The sequence below is a fragment of the Pteropus vampyrus genome, unplaced genomic scaffold (genome assembly GCF_000151845.1).
Source record: "Pteropus vampyrus isolate Shadow unplaced genomic scaffold, Pvam_2.0 Scaffold349, whole genome shotgun sequence".
In the NCBI taxonomy this organism is placed as follows: domain Eukaryota; kingdom Metazoa; phylum Chordata; class Mammalia; order Chiroptera; family Pteropodidae; genus Pteropus; species Pteropus vampyrus.
The window spans coordinates 1,812,792-1,829,810 of NW_011889130.1; the positions used below are offsets into that span (position 1 = coordinate 1,812,792).

Genomic DNA, 17,019 nt, shown 5'->3' on the forward strand with positions numbered 1-17,019 from the left:
GCCCTGTCCTGGGTCATCTCATCATCCCAGTGGAAGATCACACCTGGGCCTATTCTGTGGCAGCGAGGCTGTGGCCCGAGACAACCCATCCAGGAATGCCCGTGGGTCATGGTGGCCTTCCCCATGATCTTTGCTAGGAGACTCTGGAATCTTTCATTCTACCCACTGGCTCCCTCCCTCTGGCTTCAGGTGGGCAGGATTCCCTTTTAACATATTGTTTTTTGTTTAATATTAATTATTTTTATTTAATATTAATTATTTTTATTTAATATTAATTATTGCTTCCCTTCTCTGTTCCAGAAAATATAAAATATTAGAAGGAAGAAAATAAAAGGCATCTAATATTTTCACACTAAGAAAATAATTTTTGTTAACACTCTGTTGCCCATCCTTCCATTATGTGCTTTTATTGGGTACTTAAAAATCCTATGTGTTTGTTTTTGTTTTCTGCTTTTTCCCTCAAACCTTACAGCCTAAATATGTAGAAAATTATTCTTGCACGTCTTCAGGGCTGCAGAACACTTGGGCAGCCAGTGTCCCCACTCCTGTGCTACCAAACATTTGCATGGTTGTGCTTCTAGAGTTGTTATTAGCCGGGCTTTGCCAAACATCTTAGTGTTCTGACAGCTTGGATAGGTTTTCAGTGTGGATCAAAGGTACATTTCCTGGGCCTCTCAGCACATGATGTGCTAGTCCACCTCCTCTACCAGAGCTGAGATGTTTGCAGCACTGAATGCTTTCTGCTTCTTTTATAAGTGACAAGTTGTCCCCTTAACTTTGTATGTTTTTAGGCTGTTTAATGCGCATGTGTGTTTTTATGTGTCATTCCTCCAATCAGTGGGTTTTTCAGATTGTTAAAGTCATTGATTCTCATCTAGTATTCCCTGATATGAATGAGAGTACCATGTTTTTCTATCCTCAAGGACATTAAAGGTGTGGCCCTCACCTTAATTTCCTGCCCTGCTGTGTGGTGAAGAGCTGCTTTGGCTCGGACTGTGCAGAAACCCTCACTGAGCTCCCGTCTTCTTAATCGTACCCCTTTCTCTTCACTTTCTTAGCATTTTATCCTAGACATTAAGAAGAAGGTACATTTTAAACATCTAGTTTCAAATACTCATTTTAAAAGGAAAGGAGTCGTTTCCTTCACAACTGGTTAAGACCTGGAGACCTGGCAGAACCCTGGCACTTACTGGGTGGGGTGGGCATCTCCCCGTTGGTGGCCTTGCAGTTCTGCTCATCTGCTGTGGGTGGCCCTTGGACTAACGACATCTTTTTGCCAACAAAGGCTGGTAAGGTTGATTTCCAATATTTTCTTTGCTTTCCACCTGAATGGATGTTGCTGGGCCCCAGAGCTGGCCTCTTGGCATTTTCCGGGGCCGCTAGCCCAGCCCAGCTCGGTCAGGCCCTCATTAGGTGGAGGTGGTGCTCGCCTTCCAGAATGTGGGCCAACTAAGTGCTCTGTAAGTGCTTGCGTTTTGGGGAACTGGCCTTCATGCTGAAACTGCAGCTCCCTGGGATGGGCTGGTGATCTCTGGTGACATTTTTTGGATGATAAATGGGTCAGTAAAGAAAGCAGTTTTCCTTGAAGCAGACAAAACATGACACTCAGAATTTCTTGACATGTCTTGAACAGAACAGTGAAGTCTAGGTGAGGAGTTAGTATACTTTTGGGGGCTGAGTTTCTGTGAAGTTGCCTCAAATTAGAGCTTCTGCATATCATCTTATGTTTTTCCTTTAATTCTGATGGAATTATAGTTCTATCAAAACGATCTTTGGCTGGTTGAGTATTGAATGTGTACCTGGACTTGGGAGGAGATGGTGACACGGCCATGCTGTTGATTTTGGCTTCCCCAGGTCTGGGCTTGGGACCCAATTTGGTGGCAAGTATCCCAGGTTTTGAGAGGATACTGCATTGTCTCTGAGTGGAGCAGGAGATACCAGAGGGACTCTGGGTGGGGGATAAGGATCTGGTCTCCATAGGGACTTCCTTGCTCCCAGGCACATTTTGGGTCAGAAAGCTACACTTTCTGAGCCTCTTCAATTGCCTGCCCAGGTCCAGGGCTTCCATACCTCCCTGGGCCCCCACACCCTCTTCCTCCTCATCATGGCTTCTCTCTGGGCACAGCCCAGCTCCTTGACTTCTGTGCTCTGTCTGGCACTCTTGTGTCTGCAGGAAGGGTGTCTGAAGTTGTCCCAGTGGAATGAGTCTGGTTACTGAGGCTCCACGGTGTCTACAGGTTATTTCCTTAGAGAACGGCTGCCCCCAAAGCTGTCTTGTTTAAAAAGTTATTTTTTTTACAGTCTTGTATATTATGTCAACATTATAAAAAATTGGAAAACTCAAATAAGCATAGCTTAGAAAAAATTAGTCATCTCAATTGTTGCTACCTGGAGATGCTGTTAACTGTGCTAAAAAAGTTCTTTCAAATGTTTCATACAAATGGAGTGCGTACATACTTTACTTAAACATTTTTATTTTACAAATTTAAAAAAAATTAAGTTTAACAACCTACAGAAAAGTGCTGAGATCATAAGTGTATCTATAGTTTGATTATTACAAAATACATGGACCCATAATCCCATAGCCAGCCCCTTCTGGAACCTTTGTCAGAGATCTTCCCGCCTGCCTGAGGGGCGATCACCAGATCTTAGTCTTACCTGTTTTTGAATGTCATGTAAATAGAACTGTATCTGTACATCATTCACAGACACATACACATATATATAAATATGTATGTATACACATATATGCATATATATACACACATATTTAGAAATATACACATATATACACATATAAACACGTGTAATTATATATTTATAAAAATAGGTTCATCCTGTAAGCCCTATTCTGTAACTTTTTTCATTTATCAGTAGATGATGGCTGTACATCTGTGTCTGTAAATACAGATCTTCCTCCTATATCCTCGTCAGTGACAGCATGGTATTCCATGGACCGGAATGTGTCCCACTGTGTTTAACCATCTCACTATTGTTGGACATTTAGGTTGTTTCCATTTTATTTAAAATTATAATCAGTAATTTTAAATGCAGTAGCTAAAGTCTTTTGCAGATCCTTAATTATTTTCAGATAAATTCCTGGGTACTCCAGGAATCCCAGTTCCCAAGGCTGGCTAGTTCAGAGGGCACAGGATTTCCTGGTTGTCCTGTGGCTCCACCGTATCCTCAGGAATGTGACCCAGTGCTGGCCCACCTTCCCAGGGGCACTAGGTGTTCTAGGCCAGTGGGCTGTCTATGGGGGTTCCAGCCTCCATACTGCTGAGGACAGCCCCCAAGTTGCCCTGGCCCTCTCCACAGCCACCCACTCTTATTCCTGGGCTTTGGGCGGGTACTAATCAGACTTTGTTTTATTTTCCAATAGCGTTGTGTGGTACTGCGTTTTCTGAAGTTTCCTCCAAATAGGAAGAAGGTAAGATGGGTGGGTTTGCCCTGGACCCAGTTATTGAACCAATTACTTAGGAAAGCTTTGATTTTATTTTTGATGTAGAAGTATTGATATTAATTGTGGAAATTTAAATATGACACAAGCATTCAATGCAGAAAATGCTGTGTCTCTGATCCCTGTAGGACCCAGTGCTTTGACTTGCTGGGGTCACAGTGGGTTGTTTTGGTGAGTCCCTGGGTGCTGCGCTGTGTGCCACCTTGTCGAGTTCAGAGAGCCCTGCTGGTAGCCAGGACACCCAGTGCAAGGTCTCAGCTTTGCTGTGGCAATTTCCTTACACCCTGCAGCCTCAGTTTCTCAATCTGTAGAATTGTATCTATGAAAATAAAGTCTATAACACTGTGGTAGACAGCGTTACAGGTTACAACAGGCAGCTCAAATGGAGCATTGGTTTCTATTTGCTGAGTCATCTAAGCAAAGTATTGTGAATGCCCTCGGAAAGCTGTTGCTGTTCTTTTGCATGCTCGCTGACCACTGAGTTATAATATCTGTCTCCTCGGAAGTGGGATTTCATGGTAGTCTTTATTTAAATCTCAGTGGTTGCAATGGTCAATATGGAGATCCCCAAAGAGCCCTTCCTCTTTCATGGTATTAGGAAGGAGGCACAGAAGCTGGTGTGAGCCCCACTCCAAAGCATAGGCTTTTATCTTAAAAGGAGAGCAAAGGCAGGAGCTGGGGCACACCATACACAGTGGGGATAGGGCAGTGATAGTTGGGTGGCGAGTGGAAATTGGGCGCAAGATCAGGATTGTAGGAGAGATGAGTCACCGAGTTATGGTGAGACAGCCAGAAAGCCTATGGTCACCAGTGGTGGCCAACCATGGAAATGAAGATCAGCCACATAGAGAAGAGGGGCCTGTGGGAGAAATGGCAGGGGGAGCTGCCATGAGATCTGGAGACCATGTGGTCAGTGCTGAGAAGGATGGCATAGGACTGAAGGGCATAGGTAGAGGGCTGCCCCGCCTTAGCTGCTGAAGAGAACTGTGCAGGATGTTGTGTTTCTGCGGAATCCACTTGGAAACTAGAACCATCTGGGAGACTGCCTCCAGCCCCTTCCGTCCCTACTCAGCATCTGCAAAGCCGACACTCAGTGAAGGGCCAGAGCTCCCTAGATGCCTCTGTCAACTTTTCCCGTTTTGGTTGATTGAGGCAATATCTTTCAAGGCAACAACTTGCGTTTGTTTCTTATATAAATGGCATGGTGTGACACCAGTTGCATTATTGGTGAGGAATCGTGTGGTAATTCTGTCAATAAGAAGAGTTTTTTGTCACAAACTCTGCAGCCTCAGTTGTATGGAGCCACTGGGTATGTTCCGAGCTTTTCTGTCAAGCTTCTTTCTAATGCATTCACACTGCATGTGCCACAGGATGCAGGCCGTGGTCTTCATGTGTTACAGGTGCAGGTCGCAGCTCAGTCCAAGACCTTCCCAGAGCCTGAGCCATGTGTTACGCACCTCTTGGCTTGCCCCCGATGAGTAGTCCTCTTGCCCCTGAGAGAGACCTACAAATGGACCCTTCAGACCTCTTGCCTTTGGTCAGAGGGAGGGACACAAGGCTGATTTCCTGTCTCACCCAAATCTCACAGCTTATTTGCTCTTTAAGAACATCTGATTTGTGAGAAAATATTTTAGTCTATATTTAGAAGATGAAAAATAAAATCTAAATACCTTGTGATTTTTAGATGGGAGAGATTTTCAAAGTTGAATTCCTTAAAATGTGTGCATGGGCTGCTGGTGGAATCCACAAGTGTTCCTGGTCGGGGAGGAGTGTGGGCACAGATGGGGCTCTGGGTAGAATGCAGAGATGGATCTGGGAGGCCAAGGGTGCAGAAGCTCCAGTGGGTCTGGTGGTATCTGTAGTGAGGCTCACTTTCTTCCAAGTCCAGGGCTACCATCCTCTATCCATGGCTGCAGATGTGGCAACCCTATGTGTGACATGGGCTTGTGATGGTATCAGAGTCTGCTCCCTCCAGGTCCTGGTCATTGAGGCCTTCCTGTGCTTCTCTTTTACAGACCTCGGAAGAAATATTTCAGCACCTGCAGAACATAGTGGACTTTGGCAAAAATGTAATGAGAGAGTTTTTGGGGGAAAACTATGTTCATTGTGGGGTAAGTAATTTGTATTTAAATAGGCTAAGTTCATGGGTAAGATCTTTATCAATAATACCAACTTCTCAATAATTCCTGGTGTTAGTTACAGAGTTTGCAAGTGCTTTTCTCATTTGTTGCATTGTGAGGTAGCAGAGGAGATAGTATTATTCCCATTTTCTAGCTGAAAAGCATGAGGTTCATGGAGACCATGCTCTTCTCCTGAGGGAGCTTTTAGAAGACTGTAGACATGCTGCTCACCTGCCAGGCCCCCTCCAGTCTTGGCAGCCCTTTGTCCTTCTCTGCAGCCCTCCCTCATCCTTTGGAGGGCAGATGCTTATCAGCAGGGAGGCTGGTGTGGTCACAACTTCCAAGTTGTACTTCCATAAGAGCAATTCTGTAGTCTTAACTATAGTTTTTTCTAAGTTAATACTTTGTGCAGGTGCTGGCCGAGTGCCCCGCTGATGATCACTGTTCTCCCAGAGTTCCGTAGGAGTTGTCTGTCCATCCATCTGTCAGGGGGTTGGCATGGTTCACATGGTTCATGAATCCAAATCAAGGGTTGGTAAATGTAGCCAAATGTTAAGAAGGATGTCTATTGTAAACATTTTATTCTGACTTAACACACAAATAGAACTCATTATAAAATCAGGAATTTAAAGTCGTTTAAAGAAATGCAGTTGTACTTTTTATCTTGGTGACTGTGGACTTTGGCTGGGCAGTTTGTAGATGCTGTGTCAAGAGTAGTTGAGACTCTTTGGCTCTGGACTTGATCCTGTCTATTCCTTTTCACATTTCTGTCATGGCATCGATGGCTCTACCGTCAGCCATGACTTCTTTTTCCAGCTGCGGAGCATCAAGACTCCTGCTGTACATGGACCTGAAAGGTGTGTGGTTGCCATGACCTCTCAGCCTTGCTCTCATGGTATGCAGGGCCAAGGTGTTTCTTTGAGAGAGGATTTGGATGCAGCTCTTTATCTTTCCTACACAAGATTCATAATCTGGAGGGATTCTGGGAAACATGGCGGAGTGAGAGACATCCTCAGATCTCTCCCCTTGAAACAGCAATAAGCTGAACATCTAAAACTCAACAAAAAAGCCCAGACTGCACACTAGCATGTCTGAGTGTGGGATCTGTGCATAAGAGCTACCACAGGTCAGAACCCTGGGTGTTGGGTGGTGGACTGGGAGAAATAAAGAAGCTGCCTTATAGCCACCGGAGCTCCCTGCAGGAGGAGGGGGAGAGGAGAAGGTGCGGTGATTTCCCTGATCAGCCTGCCTAGAAGTGCTGGAACTTTAGCAGCCAGCAGCAAGGCCCAGCCATCAAGGCAGAAAGCAGAGATGCGGGACGGGACCGCAGAGAAACAGCAGTTGATTTTTACCCACCCCAGTTGCAAAACCGAGGCTGAGCCACAGCCCCCAACTCCCAACCCTGAGGGTCCCTCCCCCCATACCCTCCAAGACCGATCCCCAGGGAGCCCCAGGGGAATCTGAGCAAATGCTGCCGAAACTTGCTAACACTGACAAGGACTGTGATTAAATATCTACAAGAAAAGAAAAAAGGCATTTAGACTTTATATAAAGCTGGGATCCAAGAGGCTTAGATGCTACCCACTGGAAACCAAAAGAAAAACGCTTTCTTTGCAGCAGACTAAAGAGAGACCTTTATATAATAAATCATCTTTCTGGAAAAACAACGGAATACACTTCTATTAATGCCCAGGTGGAGAAATAGTTAATTAAATACCATGAACAACTAAGGTGACAAGGCATCTCAGAAAGAAAGAGAAAAATCTCCAGAAAATAAGATGTAGAAATATGAGACTTAAGTGACAGAGACTTCAGGATGGTACTTCTGAAAAAACTTGAGATTGAAAACATTTCAGATCAGCAATTTCAAGAATTGATAAAACAACTAGATGAGCAGAGAGAGGAGATTGAAACCCTCAAAAGGAAGCAAATAGAACTTCTGGAGATGAAGAACACCCTGCAAGAGTCGAAAAATGAAATAACAAGCTTGGGAAATAGAGTAGACCAAATGGAGGAAAGGATTAGTGATATCGAAGACAGAAATATAGAAATAAATCAGAAAGAAGAAGAGAGAAACTGAAGAGTGAGAAATAATGAAAGAGAAATACAAGAACTAGCTGATACCATCAGGAGAGGAAACATAAGAATGATGGGCATTCTTGAAGGGGAGGAAAAGGAGCAGGGGATTAGAAAACATTTTCAGACAAATGGTGGACGAGAATTTCCCAAATCTAAGGAATGAGGTGGAACTTGGAATTCAAGAAGTGAACAAAGCACCCAATTATCTCAACCCAAATAGGCCTTCATCAAGACACATTGTATTAAAGTTATCAAAAATCAATGACAAAGATAGAATTCTCAGAGCTGCCAGGGAGAAGAAAATGGTAATGTATATAGGAAAACCCATTATATTATCATCAGACTTCTCAGCGCAGACCTTACACGCCAGAAAGAAATGGAATCAAATATTTAAACTACTAAGTGAAAGGAACTACCAGCCTAGAATAATGTATCCATTTAAGCTCTCCTTTAGATATAAAGGAGAAATTAAGAACTTTCCAGACATAGAAAAACTGAAGGAAATCTCTACTACAAGGCCTGCACTACAGGAAATACTGAAAGGTGTCAGCTCATCTAAAACAAAACAAGAAAACAAAACAAAAATACATAATTAGGAGTAAGGTGAATATTAGGCAAATAGAAACAGAGGAGGGCAACTTTTGCTAAGAACACGGCATTATAAGCTTAAATAATAAGAAGAGAATTGCTATAGCAAGATAGTAGTGAACATTTAGTATCTATAGGGACAAATTGAGATAAAAATGACTGAAAAGGGGAGGATTCAAAGATCCAAATTTGCAAAGGGAAAAGAAAATGGACAACTGTATATATGTAACTATCCCTTTTGTATTTATGATGGTAACCACACACCAAAGATTCAGAACTAAAGTATATAACATAAAACATGAACCAGAGGCAAAACCCACAAAAGCCAACCAAAATAAAGAAAATGGAAATCCAAGGACAAGGAAGCATGGAAACACCGAGCTACCAGAAAGCAAAAGATAAAGTGTCTATAAGAAGACCTCATATTTCAATAGTCACCCTAAATGTAAATGGACTGAACTCACCAATAAAAAGGCACAGAACTGCAAAACACAAAACCCAACCATATGCTGCTTCCAGGAGATAAATCTCAGCTCCACAGACAAATGTAGACTCAAATTGAAAGGGTGGAAAATGATATTTCAAGCAAATGGCATTCAAAGAAAAGTGGGAGTACTGGTACTAATGTTGGACGAAATAGACTTCAAAATAAAAAGTGTAAAGAAAGATACTGAGGGACACTTTGTAATGATAAAGGGAATCAGGCACCAAGAAGACATAACACTTATTAATATCTATGCTCCCAATCAGGGAACCCCGAAACATATAAAACAATTACTAACAGAACTAAAGGGAGAAACAGACCAAAACACTATCGTAGTAGGGGACCTAAATACCCCACTGTCAGATATGGACAGATCATCCAAACAGAAAATCAATAAGGAAATAACATCCGTAAATGACACATTAGACCAACTGGACACAATTGACATATACAGAGCCTTCCATCCCAAAACAGCTGCTTATACATTCTTCTCTAGTGAGCATGGGACATTCTCAAGGATCAACCACATACTGGGACACAGAGATAACCTCAACAAATATAAGAGGGCTGAAATCTTACCAACCATATTCTCTGATCATAGTGCTTTGAAACTAGAGATCTACTGTAAAAAGAAAGTGAGAAGAACCACAAATACATGGAGATTAAACAGTTGCTACTGAAGAATAACTGGGTCAGAGAAGAAATAAAAAGAGAGATCAAGAGATACATAGAAACAAATGATAATGATAGTACAACATATCGAAACTTTTGGGACACAGCAAAAGCGGTCATAGGAGGAAAGTTAATATCATTACAGGCCTACCCCTAAAACAAGAACGAGCCCAAATAAACAACCTAACACTTCATCTCTAAAAATTAAAAAAGGAAGAACAAATGAGGCCTAAAGTCAGCAGAAGGAAAGAAGTAATCAAAAACAGAGCAGAAATAAATGAAATTAAAAATGAAAAACAATAGAAAAATAAATGCAACAAAGAGCTGTTATTTTGAGAAGGTTAACAAAATTGGAAAATCCTTGGCTAGACTCACTAAAGAAAAAAGAGAAAGGACACAAATAAACAAAATCTGGAATGACGAGGGGATATTACAACTGACATCTCAGAAATACGAAGGATCATAAAAGAATGAAAAAGTATATAACACCAATAATAACCTAGAAGAAATGGACTAGTACTTAGAAAAATACAATCTTCCTAGACTGAATCAAGAAGAAATGGAACATCTAAATAGACCAATCAGCAGTAGGGAAATTGAAACAATCATTAAAATCTTACTCAAAAGTAAAAGTGCAGGACTAGATGGCTTCATCAGTGAATTCTACCAAACATTCAAAGATTTAATACCTATTCTGAAACTCTTCCAAAAAATAGAAGAAGAGGCAATACTTCCCAACTCATTTTATGAGGCCAGTATTACTCTGATACCAAAACCTGGTAAAGATAACACAAAAAAAGAAAACTACAGACCAGTATCTCTCATGAAGACAGATGCAAAAATCCTAAATAAGATACTAGCGAACCGAATACAGCAACATATTATAAAGATTATATGGGGCGATCAAGTGGGCTTCATCCTATGGGGCACAGAGATGGTTCAACATACACAAAGATTAATATTATACACCACATAAAATAATTAAAAAATAAGAATCATACGATCATATCAATAGATGCAGAAAAAGCCTTCAACAAGATACAGCATTTATTTATGATCAAAACACTTAACAAAATCGGTATAGAAGGAAAGTACCTTAACATAATAAGGCCATCCATGATAAACCCTTAGCCAGCATTATACCTAATGGTGAAAAACTAAAACTCTTCCCTCTAAGATCAGCAACAAGCAAGGCTGTCCACTATCACCACTGTTATTCAATGTAACATTGGATGTCCTAGTGAGTGCAATCAGGCAAGAGAAAGGTATAAAAGGCATCCAAATAGGAAATGAAGAAGTCAAACTGTCACTGTTTGCAGATGACATGATCCTCTACATAGAAAACCCTAAAGAATCCACAAGAACACTTCTAGAAACAATAAGCAAATACAGTAAAGTCTCTGGATACAAAATCAATGTTCAAAAATCCATAGCTTTCCTATATTTTAATAATGAAGTATCAGAAAATGCAGTGGGAAAAATAATTACTTTTGCAGTTGCCACAAAAAATAAAATACCCAGGAATAAATCTAACGAAACATGTGAAGGACCTATATAATGAAAACTACAAGACCCTATTAAAAGAAATCAAAGAAGATACAAAGAAATGGAAAGATATTCCATGTTCTTGGATTGGAAGAATCAACATCATTAAAATGACCACATTACCTACGCATTATACAGATTTAATGCAATCCCCATCAAAATCACATCAGCCTTTTTTAAAGAAATAGAACAAAAAATCATCAGATTTGCATGGAAGCACAAAAGACCACTACTTGCCAAAGGCATCCTGAGAAAAAAGAATGAAGCTGGAGGCATCACTCTGCCTGACTTCAAATTATACTACAAAGCGACAGTAATAAAAACGGCATGGTATTGGCAGCAAAACAGACACATGGACCAGTGGAAAAGAATCGAGAGTCCAGAAGTAAACCTATATTTTATGGGCTAATAATTTTTGACATAAAAGCCAGAAACATACAGTGGAGAAAAGAAAGCCTCTTCAATAAATGGTGCTGGGAAAATTGGAAGGCCACCTGCAAAAGAATGAAACTTGTCTATCACCACACACCAAAATTAACTCAAAATAGATTAAGGACTTGAATATAAGACCTGAAACAATAAAATGCGTAGAAGAAACGTAGGAACTAAACTTAAGGACCTTGGACTTAAAGAGGATTTTACGAATTTGATCTCAAAAGCAAGGGAAGTAAAAGCAAAAATAAATGAATGGGACTGCATCAAACTAAAAAGCTTTTGGTCAGCAAAAGAAATCATCAACAAGGTAAAAGTTGAAAATCACATAATATCACATATGTGCGATATAAACCTAAAAGCAACAAATGAACAGGATAAACAGAGACTCAGGGACATGGACAATGGACTAGTGGTTACCAGAGAGTAGGGGGTGGGGGAGGAGGGAAGAAGTAGACAGCGTAAAGGGGGTCAAATATAGCGGAGCTGGGGGAGGGTGAAGTAGGTAAAGGGGATCAAATATATTTCAGCTGTAGGAAATTGTACTCTGGGTGGTAATTACACAATAGAATACATAGATATCAAATTATATTGTCCACCTGAAAATTATATAATTGTATTAACCAATGTTACCCCAATAAACTTAAAAAAAAAGGTTCATAATCTGCCATCTGCACACTTTGTGCTTTTGCTTTCTTTAAAGTGTAGTGAGAGCTTGGACTTTTGTGATATCATCTTAAGTTTTGAATTTAGAATTTTTGTAATTCCCATTCTTCCATCATTTCACCTTGCCTAATTCAGAACTAAATTTTTTAGCCACTCATCTTTTATCAGTTTATAACATGTTTAGTTAAGTTGCCATAGCAGCCTGGGAAGCAAAGGATCGATTGGACCAGGGCGGACTGCAGAAGCATGTCTGTATGATGGGATGGCTGCTGGCTTGCAGATCATGTGGCAGCACAGCCATGGGCTGGCATAGGTGCATCCATGTGATAGGACAGTCACAGGCTGGTGCTGACACGTAGGTGGGACAGGGTGGGATGGCAAAGGCATGGAGTGTAAGCAGACAGAGTCCTGGCATTCTCATTCTAGGCTGGTCTCTTGCTTCCTCTTGGGACTTCTTCAGAAGTCAGAATTCTGCCACCCTGGAAACACAAGGAAGATGGTGAGCAATGTAGATTAAATAAAATCTATTACTTCGAGAAATTGCAAAGAAACATCAAAGTATAGAGAAATTGCTTTGTTTTTTGCCCAAATGCACTGTGGCTGATGGACGCACAGGATGTCTCACCTAGAAATTAATATTCAATCATAGCCCTTTCTCAAGCTGTTTCTCAGATGGGAGTGTGAGAAGCCTCAGGTTGTTTGTGGAGAAAGCTGGTGAGGAACGTTTATGGTGGCAGAACTGCTTCAGGCCCTGCTTTGCTGTCCCCAGACACTGTGGGTACAGAAGAGGTGCCATGTCAGGGGTGCTCTGTGGAGACTGACTGTGGGTGACATGGGGCATGCTGTTGATTGCCACCAACATTGACACCAGCTGACTGAGGAGAGCCTGTCACTCCGTGCATAGAAGCATTAGTGTCTCTGTTTAATCTGGATATGTTCTTCAAAGAGCAACTTTATTCCTAAGGCCTACATACTGAGTATTTTTTTAGTGTGCTAAAATATACATAACATAAGATTTATCATTTTAACCATTTTTTTAAATATGCAGTTCTGTGGCATTAAGTATTTCACATTGTTGTGCGACCCATACTGAGTATTTTGTATTTGTTCTTACAGGAAGTTGTTCAGCTGCCTTTGGACTTTGTGAAACAGCTTTGTTTAAAGGTACAGTCTGAAAGACCAGGTAAGGGTTTCTAACTTAGAAATTTTTTGTAATTTTATCATATCCCATTCGAAAAGTGTTTGACATTATTACTCTTGGTAGGTAGGTGCAGTTTTCAGCAATTCTTTTGCCAGAAATTTGATTATCTGGAGTAGAAATCCTAGGAGTTCATGAATACAATTCTGGGCATCAGATACCCAGGTCACTGCAGAGGATATATGACCAAGAAATGATTAATAAAAATAAATGTGCATTTGGGAGAGAGAGGGAGCTGAAGGAGTTAGGGGAGACTTAGGACGTGAAGGTGGGCTATAGGAAGGCCTGGAGAAGTCAAGGAAAACCAGCTAGACCCAAACCACAGAGGATGGGCCAGGTCCTAGAAGGTCGTAGCTTGATGACCCTCTCCCAGAGCTGGAATCCACTTAGCCTGCTTATCCTCCTGGCGGAAGGCAGGAAATGTGAGTTTTGTGGTTGGTACTTTTCCCCCATCACTTCATGTACCTTCCCTGCATCACTTCACATATGCTTCCACGCCTTCCCTACCTCTTCTTTATCATCTGCTATACCTCCTCCTTTTACTTGGAGTACCTTTACCCCTTCACCTTGCATACCCTCACCCCATCACCACACATGCCTCCCCCATCACCTTATGTATCTTTCCCTTATCACCTTTGTACCTGCCCCTCTTACCTCAAATACCTTCATCTCATCATCTTGTGTACTCTCTTGCCATCACCTCACATACCTTCCCTGAACTTGGTCCTGGCAGTAATGACAGAAACCATATCAAAGCCTTTCCTTTCACAGTTAGAAACAAAGATGTAAAGTCCGTGTTATTGAGGATGGAAATGCCTCCTCCTGAAGCACAGCCAATAGAAAAATCTTTTCTTATTTGATTAAGAACATTAAAGCAAACAGAACACTGTGCAAGCCTCTGGTCTGGGGAGCACTGAGGAGCAGGGCTCTGTGTGTGGAAATGGGTGATGAGGAGGAAAGAGGTCATAGCCACGTTAGAGCCAGGACTGTGTCTCAGCTTTGTTTTCCTCACACTGTTTTCCTAAGATAGGCGTGTTCCAGGATTGTGCTATCCAGCTGCTAATGCTGCTGAGTATCATCACCTTATTTTGTAATTAGCAATTAAATTTATATTACTTAACATTAATCAGAACTGTCCCCTCATTGTAGTACTGACTCATTGTTAGCCTTGCTATGTGAAAGGAGAAAAGCTGATTTCTCCTGGGGTCTGGAGGCCACATGCTTCTGTAACTGTCTACACTATGGCTTTAGCAGTCAGTGTTGAAGAAATAATGGTGTTTGAGTATTCCAAAGGAACCAGTTTTAAGCGGAAGGTTGAGGCTGCTGCCTCCATTCTCTCTGAGCTCCTGGGTTAAAGGACTCATGGAACTGGGGGGCAGTCCCTGTGACCACCCTTATTTCTGATGACAGCCGCATATTTTTGGGTCCACAAGACCAACTTCAGGTTCTGATAATTTGCTAGAAGGACCCTTAGTACTCACTGTTACCCTCATGGTTATGACTTATCACAACTAAGAGACACAGATTAAGAGGCCCTGGGGGCAGGTCCAGGGAGACCAGTTTCCAGGTGTCCTTTCCCACTGGAGTCATGCAGCTAGTGCTTACTTTTTCCAGCAGTGATGTATGACCACATGGAGGAATGCCAAGCAAGGGGGCTTTCTGAGCCTTGGTGTCAAGGTTATTGTTAGGGCTTGGGCATGTAGACAGAGCCGACTGGCTACTCTTAGTCTTGAGCCCCTCTGGAGGTCAAGCTGATACTATGGGACTCACATTCCCACCATGGATCACAGTGTTACATTCATATGGCTCGAAGTCCCCAAGTAAACACGGGCATTCCTCAGGTAGGATGTTGCAAGGCTTAGAGGTGACCTCCCAGGAGCTGGAGGCCAAGTCCAGCCCTCTCTTAGGCAAGGCCGACCCCTCACCAACAGGAATCCACCAGGTTGTCATGGGATCATCTCGTATCTCTTGCACTGATCTTCAGGTATTTTTTTGCTCTGTTTTCTAGAATCTCGCTGTGACAAGGACCTGGATACTCTCAGTGGTTATGCTCTGTGCCTTCCCAATTTAGCCAGACTTCAGACCTATCATTTTGCTGAGCACCGACCAATTCTGTGTGTAGAGATCAAGGTGAAGTTTTGTCAAGGGGAAAGTGGTGTGGGGAAAAGGGAAAGGTGGATCCTGGTTTGCAAATCCATGTTAACTGCCTGGAGCACACTTTCCCTCAGAAGCTCCTGGTATTCCCCACAATCCTCTTGGGTAGATTCCTAGGAGTGGAATTGCTGGGTCTTAGGGAAATTCTGTTTAACTTTTTAAAGGCCCCACAGCCCCTTCTCAGGGACCCCCAACTCCTAGAGATGAGGCTTCTTCCTCCTCCTTCTATGCATGTCACCTACACCTTGCTGTTCTGGTTCCTCCTACCAGCCAGACCTGAGAGCATGGTTTCCTAGGCTACCAGATTTAGGTCCATTCCCAGGCACTACGATTGGGACCCAGTCAGAGACAAGCTCTGGCAGATGGCCACCAGAAGAAAACGCGTTGGGTTATGCCTTCCCTGTTTTCCTTGGAAAATGCAGCTTATTGAGCCTACTCCTGACCTCCTTTCCTGCCATGCCCCTTTGGCGACTTGGTGACACTACATGCTGTGCTCTAGGAGGTCAGTTTGAGAGTTTCCCATTAGAATGGGTGGCAGTCTGTTCCTTTGCCCCAGAGGCACAGAGGCCTATGTGACTTTTAAGGCCCTGGTTTGTTGTGGCCAGGAGTCCTTAGGAGAGCGACAAAGGACATCACTCATCTAGTGGAGAGCAATGATTGCAGGATAAGGGCCAGGCCCCTGGCTTGAGCTCTGCTGCCCAGTGTCCAGGGCAGAAGATTCCCAGACATCCTAGGCCATTGTTTGTCTTTTTCCTCCAAACCTCTGTGGTAGTAAATCTGGGTCACACTCTTGGCCCTGAACATTCACAGCCCTGGGTGCTCAGTGGGACTGATTATCTGCTTCCCCTACCAAACGGTGAGTGTCTTAGGCATCACAAACAATAGTGGCATGGTCTTCAGTGCCCCAAGGCTAAGTACTACAAGCCTTGCATATTGTATGTGCCTCTAAACCATGGCTTTTAAAAGGCAGCTGGGGTTCCAGATGTTCTAAGAGCCTAGCAACCATCAGATGGGCACCTTCCTGTTCATGAATTCTGGTCAGAGGGAACAAGGGTTCTGCTTCTTGGACTTGGGAGCCTAGGTCAGATCTGCACTCCTAGAGTCTTTCCAATCATGTTCTGTAATGAAAACACAAAGCTACTCTCTGTTGTACTTTTTCTAAGCCAGCAATTGAGATGCCATTGTTTTTCCCCAGTGAGAGTTTTGACCTGAGAGTCTGTAGCAGTAAAGAGATGTTTATTTGATGTGATGAGGGAAGCATCAGTTCCCACGGAAGGCTGAAGAGAAAAGCAACTTTGGGGGATGTTTCTCTCTGACTCTTGCTGCTGCTCTTTGGTGTCACCCTTGATTATCATGTAGTTAGTTATATGTCTACTTAAAGGTATGTGATTTCTCCCTAAGCAGTTTTTCTTCCTTACTTGTTTATTTTGCAGCCCAAATGTGGGTTTATTCCTTTCTCCAGTGATGTTACACATGAGATGAAACATAAAGTGTGCCGTTACTGCATGCACCAGCACCTCAAGGTGAGAAGAGCCCATCAGCCTGGGTACCTTTGTGCACAGAGCTGCATGGTGGGTGGTTGGGCCTAAGATGTGACCACCTAGAGTTTTCAGAAGAGTAA

At 42.5% G+C, this 17,019-nt stretch overlaps 1 protein-coding gene across 5 annotated transcripts in view; it reads left to right on the plus strand.

The window, feature by feature from the left end:
- The window catches only part of LOC105304687 (inositol-pentakisphosphate 2-kinase), a 125,141-nt gene that overhangs the window by 65,565 nt on the left and 42,557 nt on the right, over positions 1–17,019 (plus strand). For 4 of the 5 annotated variants that reach the window (XM_023522558.1, XM_023522557.1, XM_023522555.1 and 1 more), the window contains 5 exons: positions 3,383–3,430; positions 5,476–5,571; positions 13,163–13,229; positions 15,253–15,374; positions 16,832–16,921. In XM_023522558.1, coding sequence (XP_023378326.1) covers positions 3,383–3,430; positions 5,476–5,571; positions 13,163–13,229; positions 15,253–15,374; positions 16,832–16,921 — 423 coding nt within the window. The remainder of the gene's footprint in view (positions 1–3,382; positions 3,431–5,475; positions 5,572–13,162; positions 13,230–15,252; positions 15,375–16,831; positions 16,922–17,019) is intronic. The other variant, XM_023522556.1, reaches the window with a different exon arrangement.